At 40.9% G+C, this 14,048-nt stretch overlaps 1 protein-coding gene across 3 annotated transcripts in view; it reads right to left on the reverse strand.

The window, feature by feature from the left end:
* LOC100118809 (alpha-mannosidase 2) overlaps positions 1–14,048 on the reverse strand; it is a 258,498-nt gene that overhangs the window by 108,439 nt on the left and 136,011 nt on the right. For 2 of the 3 annotated variants that reach the window (XM_031921366.2, XM_031921364.1), the window contains exon 2: positions 5,817–6,360. In XM_031921366.2, the coding sequence (XP_031777226.1) occupies positions 5,817–6,119 (303 nt within the window). In that variant the 5' untranslated portion in view covers positions 6,120–6,360. Of the gene's footprint in view, positions 1–5,816; positions 6,361–7,972; positions 8,156–14,048 lie in introns of all 3 variants that reach the window. The other variant, XM_031921365.1, reaches the window with a different exon arrangement.

Below are 14,048 nucleotides of genomic sequence, written 5' to 3' on the forward strand. Positions count from 1 at the left end.
TGATGAGAGCTTGCTTCAGCTTTGTGCTCGTTATGCGAGTGAAGAATAGCCAGGCTTCGTGCCTGTGACGAGTTCTCATATATTAACGTTTATGTGGAGCAGCTCTCTTTTGTCCGGATTTTAAAACTACGGAGAGATTCTATTGCAGTTAGCTAGACTGTGTCTAGTTTGACTGGGATACGAATATAGAGAGCACGTCTGAAATTTCATCAACAACTGCTATTTGCCTCATTCGTTCGTGAATGTTGCCGCACGAGTGAATAACATATTGCAGCGTGTGAATTTCAGAAATTGCAATTCTACCATACTGTGTCATATGTCTGGTATCTCTGATGTGTCATTATGATCAAATCATCGAAACACGTGCCATTGATTACCTCTGAACCAATGATTTTTCAATTATACCCGAGACGACTTCCGGAGTGCCGAGAGACTCTAATCTATACCCTACCGTACAGTTTCTCCTCTAGAATCTAAAGCTCAGCATCCAAATAAGAAAGGAAAAAATCCGCGAAAAAGGAAAAAGGGATGAGGATACGGCGAGCGCAAAAAGTGAAACCGCAAACGAAGAGCAGCACAAAGTGTATAAAGTCGGTGCACAAGAGAGAAGGCGAATCCAGTAAGAAAGGTAGATAAGGGAGTAAAGGAACACAAGAGAGAGAGAGAGAGAGAGAGAGAGAGAGAGAGAGAGAGAGAGACCGCGATAAGAAGCGAGAGGACCAGGGAGATAAGGAAATACAGAGCCGCAGAGAGGGAGGCTGAAAAAAGAGGGAAGAGGGAAGAGAGAGAGAGAGAGAGAGAGAGAGAGAGAGAGAGAGAGAGAGAGAGAGAGAGAGAGAGAGAGAGAGAGAGAGAGAGAGAGATTTTAGATTTAGATTTAATTGTTTTTTTATTGTTGTACATTGTGTTGTACATATACAATTGTAGTATATTATAAAAAGAATAAAAATTTTGTGTAAGGGTGCTAGTGTGTGTGAAGAGTGTGAAATGGAATGAAGTGAAGTGAGATGAATGAGAATGTGTGTATGTTTGTGTAATGTTTATGTGTTTTCCAGATTGAAGAAGTAATTTTTAGCTGCTTGTTTAAAATGTGATATGGATAGTGTGTTGCGAAGATGAGATGGAAGGCTATTCCAGAGGTAGGAGGCGCTGATGAAAAATTAATTCTTCAGCGTCTCCGTCTTGAAGGACGGGATGTCCAGTGGAGTCACCTCACCCCTCACAGGCCTGAGCGCGACGTGGAAATCAAAATAGGCTAATAGATAAGTAGGTATTGAGGTATTGAACATTTTTCTTAGAAAACAGGCCATGAAGTATTTCCTACGTCCGGCGGTGTTAAGCCATTGCAGCTCACGCCTGTAAGGGGAGATGTGCTCGTCCCTCCTCACACCGTAGATATAACGGATCCCGGTATTGACAAGCCTCTGCAGTTTTAAGTCAAGTTCCTGAGTCAGGTCGCAGTAAGCAAGTGAGCAATAGTCAATGAGGGGAAACAGGAGTGCTTGCACTAAATGTTGGCGCAATCTAAGGCTAGTGCTTTTCCGAAAAAGAAACGGTACATTAAAGAGTGAGCACGTTTACAAATTTGTGTAACGTGCTCTTTCCAAGTAAGTTTGGAGTCAAGCACCAGCCCCAGGTTGCGCACCGATGATTCAAAGTTGACCTGGGCAACTAGCAGTAGAAGGTAGAGCGTTTATATAGTGGAGAGAGAGAGAGAGAGAGAGAGAGAGAGAGAGAGAGAGAGAGAGAGAGAGAGAGAACGAGAGAGAAAGCTTCTGACGTGGACATAGGTTGAAGAAGAAAGCGTTGCCGTCAGCCGACGACGAGATGGCCCAGGACGCGCGGGGAGAGAGAAGCGTCTGTGCGAGAGCCAGCCCTTAATCGCTCCCGCGAAGCGGAATAATCCAACCGTCCGAGAAAAAGCTTGAAAGCTCCCGTGGAGCCACCTTTAACTACACGGGCAAGAAAACTGCGCGCAGCCGTGGCGGAAGGCAACGAAAAAGCCCCTTGATAGATAATTCGCTCGCAGTGGAGGGCACTACTATGGTAATGCATTAGCTTTTGTCGATGACAGCGTAAATTAGGGATTCCGTTTTATGATTCGCCCCGTGATAGCTTGTTTGGAAAGATGCTGGAAGAAAGCCAGTTTCAAGAAAATTTGAATTTATTTTTTTACATTAAAACTGTGAACTTAAATTTTTCTGCTTATCCGAGAAAAAATTGGTATAACAATAAATATTATAAAGCAACTAAATTGTTGAGTCTAGTTAAAATAGAGCTTGAAACTCAAATTAATTTGCAAAACATTTCTATCAAACAAATATTTAATCACATTGAATTAAATACAAGATACTTGAATAGTTAATAAATCGAGTCAAACATTTATACTACTCCAAAGCTGAATATGTCTTCGAAATGCCCTATAATAGTGGTTATAAATTCATGATGACCAGTAGTATACGTACGCTCGGCGTTGGCCGAAATAGATCTTGATTGTGTGCGGGGATAAATTGGACATATTTGCACGGCATATACAGGAAGATTTAATGCCTGACTTGAAAATGGTTAACTGTGCCGAATATAACCTCCAAAGTGCCCGTGTCCTTGCTTGCCTAGTATTTAGTACCGAGACATACACCGACTAAGAATAATTATTATTACACCTCGTGCAATAACTATAATTCTAATTTAATAGTGTAAGTCGCTTGGAATTAGGTATCGATAATTTTAGTGGCGAATAAACCACGACAGTCTTAATAGCCAATTGACACAGATAGGTGTTTTCATTGAAAACCATTGAGATAAAAAATATTAATGTCTTAGGCCGATACAAACATTTTTATTATGAGATATTAAGAATTAAAATTTTCAAGCATAGCACGAAAATGAATTATGCGTACAGAGACTAAGATCACTAAATAGAGTTGTTTAACGCTAGTAAAGGGAAAGCGTTGTCTCAGCACTTTTAAACGCAGCTATATCTCTCAGGATCATTTAGTTCTGCATGAATTGTGCACTAATAATGATTCCTTGTATAAACCTATTCAGCAAATTACTAAATTTTAACGTTACTAACAAAGCAGTATTGCATTTTCCAATTCAAAGCATTATGAACTACTTTTATTGACAACGTTATGTTAGTATGTATAATTCAAATAATAGAAAGCTTTTTAGCATCGATGGAGTGAAAGAAATAAAACATTATTTGCCATCCTTAAATTCGAGCTAAATGTATTAACTTTCAAACTAGAAGAAAAACTGTCTTATATTATAACCATACTTATTATTAAAATATTTGTTTTCGAGTTACACTAACTAAACAATATTAAGTTTAATAACCTGTATACATAATTAAGGATTGGAAAACATAATTTGTTAACTTAATTAATAAATTAATTAGGAAACCTGGATTATGAGTAAATGTTTAATTAATTTATGTAGGAATTAATTTTATTGAAATTGCTTAAGATACAAATCGTATTTCATGAAATGAGACGTTGATTAATTTCTAGCAATTTAAAATATTGATCTGAACACCTTAAATGAAAAAATTATAATTTCTTGAATACTTTAACGATTTTAGGAACGGTTTCAGATGATCTATTCGTATGAAGTAGCCCATCGTTATAGGACTTCAGAATCTTTTGCGTGAGTTTTAAAAAATAAATTGGTCATAGCTAATGGCTGTGAATAGCTGCTTGGTAACCAACAAGACAAATCTGTAAACTACTTATATAAACTTACTTTGACGTAACTCATTCCAGCGCTCAGTGGGCTTATGTAATGCAAGACTATGCCTTTTGATGATTCATGAATTATCAGTATATCCAAATCATCTGCGTAGCCTAGTATCTGCGTTGTTCCATTAAGCGTTGTGCCCAGCTGGCTAACCTGCATTTTTCTAACGGCCCTTGTTTTAAACCATCGCGTATCATGAAGGGTTCTGATACATTACCGCCTACTCGGACCTTTCCCGTGCTTCCGTTCAGACATATTTGAATTAATCATACGAGTTTTTTCGGTACACCGAGAAGTACTAGAATTTGATACATTTTGCTTCGTTTAATAGAGTCGTACGCTTTTTTAAAATCTACAAATAGTTGGTATATGGTTTCGCAAAATTCCCACTTTTTCTCTAACAACTGTCTTATGGTAAACATTTGATCGCTCGTCGATCTGTTGCGCCGAAATCCGCACTGATAATCTCCTACTATATCCTCCGCGAATGGAGTGAGTCTAGCTTGTATTACGTTTGACAGAACTTTCGGGTATTGTTTCATTTTTCCAGATGGCACATACTAGTTTATAGATGTTGAAAGTGAGCTCGACGCCCCCATATTTGAGTAACTCAGCTGGTATAGAGTCATTTCCCGCGGCTTTATTGTCTTTTAGTTTTTTAATCGCGGCCTCTACTTCTTGGTGGCTCGGTTCCTCCACGTGGGGTTCAGCAGTGTGAATTTCGTCCCCTAATTCTTCGCTATTTTCGTGCACGTTTAATAATTTATCGAAATAATTTTTCCACAGCGACAGTAATTCGTTATCATTTGTTACGAGGTCCCCGTTTTCGTCCTTCCTCAATTGCGCTCTACTCCTAAAACCCTTTCTGATGGCGTTAATCCCTCTGTACATTTCGCGGGGGTTATTTTCCTTACTGTTAGTTTCTATTCTCCTAATAAGATTCTCTTGATACTCCCCCTTCTTATTTCTGTAGATCGGGCTCGTCTGTTTCCATACGTTAGAATACTCTTCTACGGTCCTATCGCTTCTATTTTGTAAGCTATCTTTTAGCCTTTTTGCGCCTTTCAAACCAGAGTTCGCCCTCTTCGTCAAACCATGGTTTGCTCTTTGGCTTTTTCTTTTTACCCAGTACTTTGTTCGCGGCCTCTTTTACCGTTTTTTCTATGTCCCCCCATAAGCTATTCGGTTCGTCATTCCCCTCCGGCGATGTGTTTGCTTCTTCAAGTGCCTGAAACCTGTTATTAATTTCTATCTGGTACCTAATTCGCTCTGTTCTATCTCGTAGTTTCTCAATATCGAAGCTTTCTACCTTGTTTGCTCGCTTACTATTTTAATTCGCTACTAGTCTAGCTCTTAATTTGGCTACTACTAGGAAGTGGTCCGAGTCGCTATCTGCCCCTCTGTAAGTCCTTACGTCAAGAACATTAGTATGACGTCTTTTTTCAATGAGGAAATGATCAATTTGGTTCAGTGTGGCCCCGTCCGGCGATGTCCACGTTGCCTTGTGTATGTTCTTGTGCTTAAAACACGTAGTTTTGATTATAAGATCTTTTGCCGCCGTGAAATTTATGACCCTAATACCGTTATCATTGCTGGCTTCGTGCATGCTTTCCTTCCCTATAGTAGGCCTAAACATTTCCTCCCTACCTATTTTAGCATTGAAATCGCCTAATACTATTCTTGTGTGTGAATTATCACGTATAACACAAAAAATTGTGCTCTCTAAATGATTTATTAAAAGGCACGTTCTCGTGGCGCATCGCGACGGGTCACCTTTGCTGACTCATGATCGCTTATAATACAAACAACAAGAAAAGTGATGTAAACAGCACTCTCAACTCTTTATTTTAAGAAATAAGAAGTAAAGCTTGTTTTGGAGAATAGAAAGTTGAAAACATTTCAAATGTATCGTGAATAGATAAGCACAACAAGGTCATCACACACCAGCACTGATGATTGTAAGCTGCCAAAAGGCATCGGTATTATTAAAATTAACCAATTAAATTTAATAAAAGGTCTGTTATATCTATACGAATCGAATACTCGATATTTCCTATATATTAGACTATATCACTCACCTGAAAGTCGAACTTCTCGAACTCGGCCTGAGCGTCGATATCCGCATCCCTGGGTGTGATAAGCGGACAGGTGTCCGGTGAAACCTGGGCGTCAGGAGGCTCACTGTAGTCAGGCACAACGGAAGTGAGGACGCGATCGAAGCCAGCGCCAGCCGCTCCATCGGCAATTATAGCCGCGGAACCTGCACCCACGTTTGGCCCCTGTTGCGTCTGACTCACGTAGTACAGACAGAGCAACAGCGACAGCAGCACCGCGCACAGCACGAGCATGCGGCCCGAACCCCGCCTCAGCAGCTTGTACATCTTGAGAGCTGCCGAACTCCTCTCCTCGAAGCCTGGCTTTCTCGTCTTTGCGGCGAACTTGCGATCAATTTCTTATCTAATTGATGAAGAGCTTTTCCTTTCCCGTCGGATATCGACCGATGAGTTCAGAGCTTCATGTTACGCTCGGAAGCGAGCTGAACGGCTTCTGAGTTAGGGCCGCATTAGGGCCTACCGTCGTCGGTCGACTTCATTTGGAATCTGGTTCGTTTCCCTGGATTCTCTGCAACAGGAAGAACACGAGGGCTTCGTTATTGGGAGAATGTTTTTCAGTGGGTGGAATTTTAACGAAGCTGCGAGCTCCAATAGCATAATATCGATGGACAATATTATTGCAGCATAATTGTTAATTAACGCTCGGACAATAACGATCAGGAGCGCAAAAAAGAATAGCAAGCATCGTCCATCTCGTATTATCATCAAGTTCTCTCGGTTCCTCGCAACAGGATAATATACATGGACGCTGACAGAACAGTAATTCCGGCCGCAGTCAGAGGGGCATCCGCTGCTGCACATAGCCGCACCAGCACCGCAGCCGCGCCGTCGACGTTTCGCGCATTTGGCTGGATTCGCTCGAGCAGGCTTCGGCCATTAGAATGGGCGCAACCGCGGCAATGGGCTATGAATTACGGGCCTCGCGCACTTGCTCGAGTTGATTAAACGTCCACGAAAATTATGACTGACCGTTTCGACGTGGCGCGGTACGCCAGCAGCGCTGCTCGGCTAGCTGATGGACACTTTTCGTGATTGTATTATATCCTCGGCGAGCGCGCACAGCTCCGCCGGCCTATTTGGATTGTTGCACGGCCGTCAGGAGAGATCTATTGGCTATGACGTGCGTGTTGAAGTTATTTAATTGTATAGCCCTGCATGGCTGATGAGTATTGCGCAGGGGTTATCAGGGGGATTGAAAGTTGAACCTTTTCTGACGATGAGATGTGAAAACGAATAATTTGAAAAGTGTAGTGCACCAGGTATGATTGATTTATATTTTAACTGGCATGACCGTTGAATTGTTGATATTAGTATAAGAGTGAGTCTCGGGCGAACCGCTACACAGGAAAGACGTATTTGTCCTCACTCCCAACAAGTAAACACTCGGCTTTGCTGCGTTCGGTCACACGAATGTAGAAATCTATCTAATACACAATATAATCGGTAAAAAAATATAAGTCCTGTTGCTGCTGTAGTGTAGTTATTTAAAAAGTGCACCGCAGGTATCTCTGACCTCAGAGATAACCTGCGGCTCATAAAAAAGTAACTTAAAAAAGTATCAAAATGGCACAAAAAGCGCAGTTGCAGTCTGCTGCAACTTACGCAACTGCAGTCCAACAAGAGAAATGTCCTACAAAAGAACAAGCTATTGTTCTGGACTCAATTGATGGTCTCACTATAGAAGATTATTGTGTTGAAATCGGAAAACTGGTCTTACCCATAAACGTAAAATTCGTTTCAAGAATCTCGCAAAGACGCGTCAGTCTATACCTCAGTACAGTCGAACTAGCAGATAAACTTGTTCTCGAGATTAAGCAAATAAAAATCAAAGAGCACCAATTAACGATTCGCCCCTGTATTCAAAGACAAAACGTATCTTAATTTCTAATGTACAACCGCTTATTCCATCATCTGTTATTGTAAACGAACTTGCAAATTGTGGTATATCTCCAACATCCAAGATAACACATATAAAAGCATCATCTATCATAACTGCGGGATTTTCTCATCTCATGAGCTTCTGCCGACAAATGTATATTCATGTTTCACATGCGAAGAAGAAAGTCACACACAGAAATACTGCCAAAACCAAACCAATACTAGCCATGAACTACACTCACCTCTACTGGAAAATGCATCTGCACCCATCGATAAATCCCCAAAACCAATCGAACAGCAAAATGAAGATCAGAAAGGCTCTGCTAATTTCATGGAACCGAAATCTCTGTATCCTCTGAATAAAAGAACCCGCTCTAGTACTGCTTCTTCTGTCAGTGACAAAGACAAGGACATTAATCCCAATCCTAAAAAGGAACAAAAAATAAAAGCACCGTCAAAAAAAATGAAACCGTCGACTACTCTAACAGATATCACCGAAAGATTAAAACCGGCCCTTGACTTCTTTTAAAATCTAATAAAGAGAAGTTAAAAATGAAGCACTTTGACACAAACGGAATGGAATTCGATCTTAGCTAATATCAACAACAACATCGACACGATCTTGGTCGGAGACTTCAACTCATATAACAGTAAGTGGAACTGCAAGAAGACGGATATTAACGGTGATAGGCTACACAATAGCGTTATACAAAATAACTTATTTTTACATAATTGCAATACTATTACACACTTAAATGTTCGAGATATCAACAACAACTCTAATATTGATTTAGTATTTTCTTGTATGAAAATCGCCGATAAAATATCCGTAAATGTACAGGACGAAAGATTCGGTTCAGACCATTTTCCCATTATCCTTGAAGTAGAAACGCAAAAACATTTATACTCTAAACGCTCCTATAGACTTAAATCTATCAGAACGGACTCGGAAAAGATAGAAACCATTCTGGACAATATGTACTCTTCCTTTTTTTCTTCCGAATATAACTCTATGCTGCCATCTAAAAAGTACGAACATTTTGTAAATATTATTTCCAACGCAATTATTGATTCTACGCCCCGAAAAAATTACAATAAGAAAAAACAAACGCGAAATCCCGTTCCCTGGTGGGACGATGACTGCAACAGAATTAAAAGACTACGTCGGGCAAGTCTTAAAAAATGGGAATTCACAAACAACTTAATAGATCTTATTGAATATAATAAAAATTGCACCTTGGCTACACAATTATTTAAAAAAAAAAGAAAGAATACGTTAAAAAGTTTGCTAAATCGATCAATTATAGAACAAACTCCACATACGTATGGGATGTCTTTAGAGTACTGAAAAATAGCTGGGTTACGACAAAACGTAACAGCTTAACAGATGAAGATTCTTTCAAAGAGAAATCCGAAAAATGCTTAAACAAAATTGCACCCCCTTGGGTAAATTATGATTATAACTACTCTCCGGCTTGTGAAAAAAATGAATTCTTTGACAATTACTTTTCTTTGGCCGAATTTAATTTAAGCTTAAATTCAGGCAAAAAGAACGCATCCCCGGGTTTAGATGGACTAGATTACGAGTGCCTACAAAACCTACCCGAAACTTATAAATTACTGCTCCTCGACATTTTTAACGAAATGTATGTAAAGAGTGATTTTCAAAATGCCTGGAAGGACTCGGCAATTCATTTTATTGACAAGCCGGATGGTAATGGCGTAAGACCAATTGCATTGACCTCGTGCTTATGTAAAACTTTTGAAAGAATGCTCAAAGCTAGGCTGGAATACTGGATTGAAACTGTTAAGGATTATAGGAGCAGAGTAAAATGTAAAATAGGCGCAGTGTAGTTATAATAGAGTTTATTGTAGTAACAAGAGAGATGACCTCAACAAAGCACTCTCCACCTCTTAGTCTAACATACTCGAGGGCTTTCGAAAATATCACCCGTCCATATATATCGAGGGCCAGACTAGAACTGCCTATCGTGTCGCTTGATGCTCGCGCCGAGCCTATCGTCCAGAAAAACATTCATGTTTACATATCTATACACACCTTCATAAATACATTATACATACTAGCTTAAGCGCTTGTGCCAGTCGTCGAATATTCTAGATACAATGTCGAGGAATTTTCCTTAACACTCCCGCTTTCCGAGACATCAATCGCTTTAATATTTATCACAAAATTCGCGTAATCCGAATCACAAAACCCAATTAATTCGTGATTACTCCCGCTGTTTTTGAACAGTATACCGTGATTGACTGTACCTCTAAGATATTGCAAAATGCGCTTCGCTGCTGTTCAATGTGCAATCGTATAATTATCTAAGAAACGACTAAATAAATTTACTCCGTACATCATGTCAAAACGCGTGACCGTACATAGAAACATTAAAGAGCCAATTAATTCTCGGTAAGGCAATTTCACTGTCTCAGAATCATGTTGTTTCATCGAGTTCAGATCTATTCCCTTCTCTACAGGGGTACATACTGTTTTGGCGTCCAGCATGTTGAAGCGCTTCAAAATTTTCCACGCATACTCTGACTGATGAAGAAACATGGTTCGATTAGCCCGATCGCGTTCAATCTGCATACCGACAAATGTACGCGGTTCGCACACAGTAATTTCAAATCTTTCTTTTAGCGCACTAATTATATTAGTCGATACATTACTTTGTTTGGCCATAACGAGACCATCGTCGACAAATAATATAACATATACAAGCTCGCTATTTTTCTCGCTTACAAATATAGATTTTTCTGAGTCACACGGTTTAAAGTTTAGGTCTAACATACAATTTTTAAAGGTAATATTCCAACATCTGGAAGCTTGTTTTAGGCCATACAAGGCCTTTTTTAACTTACATACCACATCGTCAACTTCGCCTCTTATATTTAGTCCCTCCGGAATGGCCATATACATATACCTCGTCTTCTAAAACACCGTGCAACAAGGCCGTTTTTACGTCGAATTGGACAATCTCGTAATCTTCTTGATTAGCAATAGCAAGCAGCATTCGCAAGGCGTCATATCTAACTACCGGGGCAAAAGTTTCCTGGTAATTTTTGCCATACTCCTGTCCAAAACCTCGAGCACAGAGGCGCACTTTACAGCGACTCTTTTTACCGGCCTTCGCTGCCTGATACTTCAGGACCCATTTCGAATCGATTATGCTGTGACCGGTAGGCTTTGGTACCAGCTCCCATGTGCCGTTTTTAGCATGCGCCTGTAGTTCGTCATTAATTGCTGCTTTCCATCGCACAGCATCGGGTCCCGTGATTGCCTCCTGATAGGTCTGTGGATCATTATACTCGATTATATTAGCTTGATACTTGCTTGGTTTTTTGATGTTGCTCCGGTCCCTCAGCTGGCGATCGTTGGAGTTGGCTGCTTTCGTCGTTTTAGCGGGTACTGGCTCGACCTCCGGTGGTGGCGACGCTACTGGCCTTGGCGCATGGTCCGCGATTCTTCGAGGTGGTGGTGACGACCGCGGTTCTGGAATTGGAGATGGTGGTGCTGGAGAGTCTCTCTCAACAGCTTCCTCCCGTTCCATTTCCCAAGGTTGACCTTTATGCTTCCAAATAGTTGCTGAATCGACCACATCTTCTGATGCTTCTCCGACACGATCTTCAAGGAAATCCGCCTCTCTTGACTGAATTACTTTCTTGGTTGCCGGATTATAGAACCTATAATTCCTGGAATCTCCTTCGTAGCCAACGAAGGTTGCCTTGAATGCTTTTGCGTCCATTTTCTTACGAAACATTTTTTGTATGTGCACGTAGGCTGAAGATCCGAATACTTTCAGATGGCTGTAATCGGGTTTTTGTCCGGTCCAAGCCTCGAAAGGCGTACAGTTTGATTCCTTGTCTGAGGTTGCTCTATTTAACAGGTACACGGCTGTATTGATTGCTTCAGCCCATAGAAATCTCGGTGCGTTCGCTCTGAGCATCATTGTCCGTACGCTTTCTACAATGGTCCTATTGGCGCGTGCAGACTTCCCATTTTGCTGCGGCGTGAGGGCGCAGACGTTTCGTACTTAATACCTTTATCTTCCAACAATTTTCTCATCGATCTGTTACAATACTCGGTGCCATTGTCGCTTTCAGAACTTTCATTGGACGATTGAACTTCGTGTTAACTTGACGTTCAAATGCTTTAAATCGATCATAGACATCCGCCTTGTGTTTGAGGAAAGATACCGTTCTGTGTTAGAAGCGTGGTCAATAAAAGTTAGAAAATACCTCGCACCTCCTAGTGATGTTACGCTCATCGGACCGCACACGTCGGAATGAAACAGTTCACCCGGCAGCCATTTACGATGCTCCTGGTCCTTCTTATATGGGTGTAGGTGCGACTTTCCAATCTTGCATGAGTCGCACGAGAAAATCAATTCTGCTTTGACATCAACACCCTTTACAACGCCCGTTTTTACCATACTTAACAGCGTTTTTTCATTGACGTGGCCACAGCGCTCATGTAACCGTTGCAGGCTGACTGTAGATACATTTGCTTCAGGTCGCTCGACCACTCGAAACAGCATCCGATATATTTCATTCCCCTGCTTAATACCTTGTGCGACCTTGATACCTTCAAAGAAAAACTCCACTTTTTTTTTGAAGCTAACTCGGTATCCTTTCGATGTACATACCCCGACCGAAACAAGATTTTTTCGCAAACGTGGAACATAGAGCACGTCTACGATTTTTCCAGAGATCCATTCGCCATCGACAAGCTTTTCAATAAAAATTGTTCCTTTGCATCCAATTTTACACTCTTCGTTGTCCCCGAGAGTCACGCTTTCGCCGCTGCATACCGAAAAATCTTGCAACCAATCTCTTCGATAAGTTAAATGTCTTGAGGCGCAACTGTCGGTCAGCCAAACGTCCGTGCTATCAAGCTTTAATATTCTAGCAATTTCTCGCTGGTTCGCAGCGTCGTTATATAACTGTCTATCATTAATCGTCGCTACAAGGGCGACCGCGTTTGATTCGGAGTTTTGTTTACCTTTATGATAGCTTCTCTTCTTCTTGGGACAGTTTCTCGCGAAGTGACAATAATAACATGTTAGTCCTGTTGTTGTCTTTCTTCCTTGGTATGTTCTGTTATCGTGTGATCTCGTCGTTCGTTCACCGAATCTTTGTTTTTCATAAATATTAGGCTTCGTATTAACTATAAACGCGCTCGCTTCTTCTTCAATTTCGCTAAGACGTTTTTCTTCTTTAATTAATCGCTCCTGGAGCTTATTTAGGGTTTGATCCTTGGCATCGACACTGTCCCATTCTGTCACAAAATTATTATATTTCGTTGGTAAGCTGCCCAGGATTTTAGCAACGATTCCAAGCTCCGATACTTTTTCTTCTAAGTCTTCTAACATTCGAGCCATATTCATCACTTTCGTGGAAAATTGCACAATCGACTCGGTTGGCTCCATTCGACATGAATAAAACTTCTGGAGCAAGCTCGCTTTATTGGCTTCGGATTTTTGCTCGTGAATGAGCTTGACCTTCATCCACATCTCGTGGGCAGTATCGCTAGTAATACAATTTTCAAGCTGAAGCGGCATCATAGAGCCTGCCAATAAGCACATAGCCTTTGCGTTGTCTGCAATCCATTTCTTACCATCGGTATTCGTTAAATCTGCTGGCTTCTCGGTGGTTCCGTCGACTACTTCAAATACGCCATTAGCCATTAGTGTTACGCGCATTTGGAATTTCTATAATTGATAGTTTGTGCCATCGAGTTTGTTGAGGTGTATCGGTGATTCATTCGCTGTTGCCATGTTGATTGTCTTCGCTTCGTTTTGCGGTATACTTAAATTTAATACAATCAATGTTATCACTTTTCACACTTGCACTATTACTCTAGTACGCTCCTGGGCCCATAACCTGTTAAGGATCATAGGAGCAGAGTAAAATGTAAAATAGGCGCAGTGTAGTTATAATAGAGTTTATTGTAGTAACAAGAGAGATGACCTCAACAAAGCACTCTCCACCTCTTAGTCTAACAAACTCGAGGGCTTCCGAAAATATCACCCGTCCATATATATCGAGGGCCAGACTAGAACTGCCTATCGTGTCGCTTGATGCTCGCGCCGAGCCTATCATCCAGAAAAACATTCATGTTTACATATCTATACACACCTTCATATATACATTATACATACTCGCTTAAGCGCTTGCGCCAGTCGTCGAATATTCTAGATACAATGTCGAGGAATTTTCCTTAACAGAAACGAACAATTTAATCCCAGTACAGCAGTCTGGCTTTCGCAGAGGTAGATCGTGCGAAGACAATTTGGCCAATTTAACTCT

This window comes from Nasonia vitripennis, chromosome 1 (genome assembly GCF_009193385.2).
Source record: "Nasonia vitripennis strain AsymCx chromosome 1, Nvit_psr_1.1, whole genome shotgun sequence".
Taxonomy (NCBI): domain Eukaryota; kingdom Metazoa; phylum Arthropoda; class Insecta; order Hymenoptera; family Pteromalidae; genus Nasonia; species Nasonia vitripennis.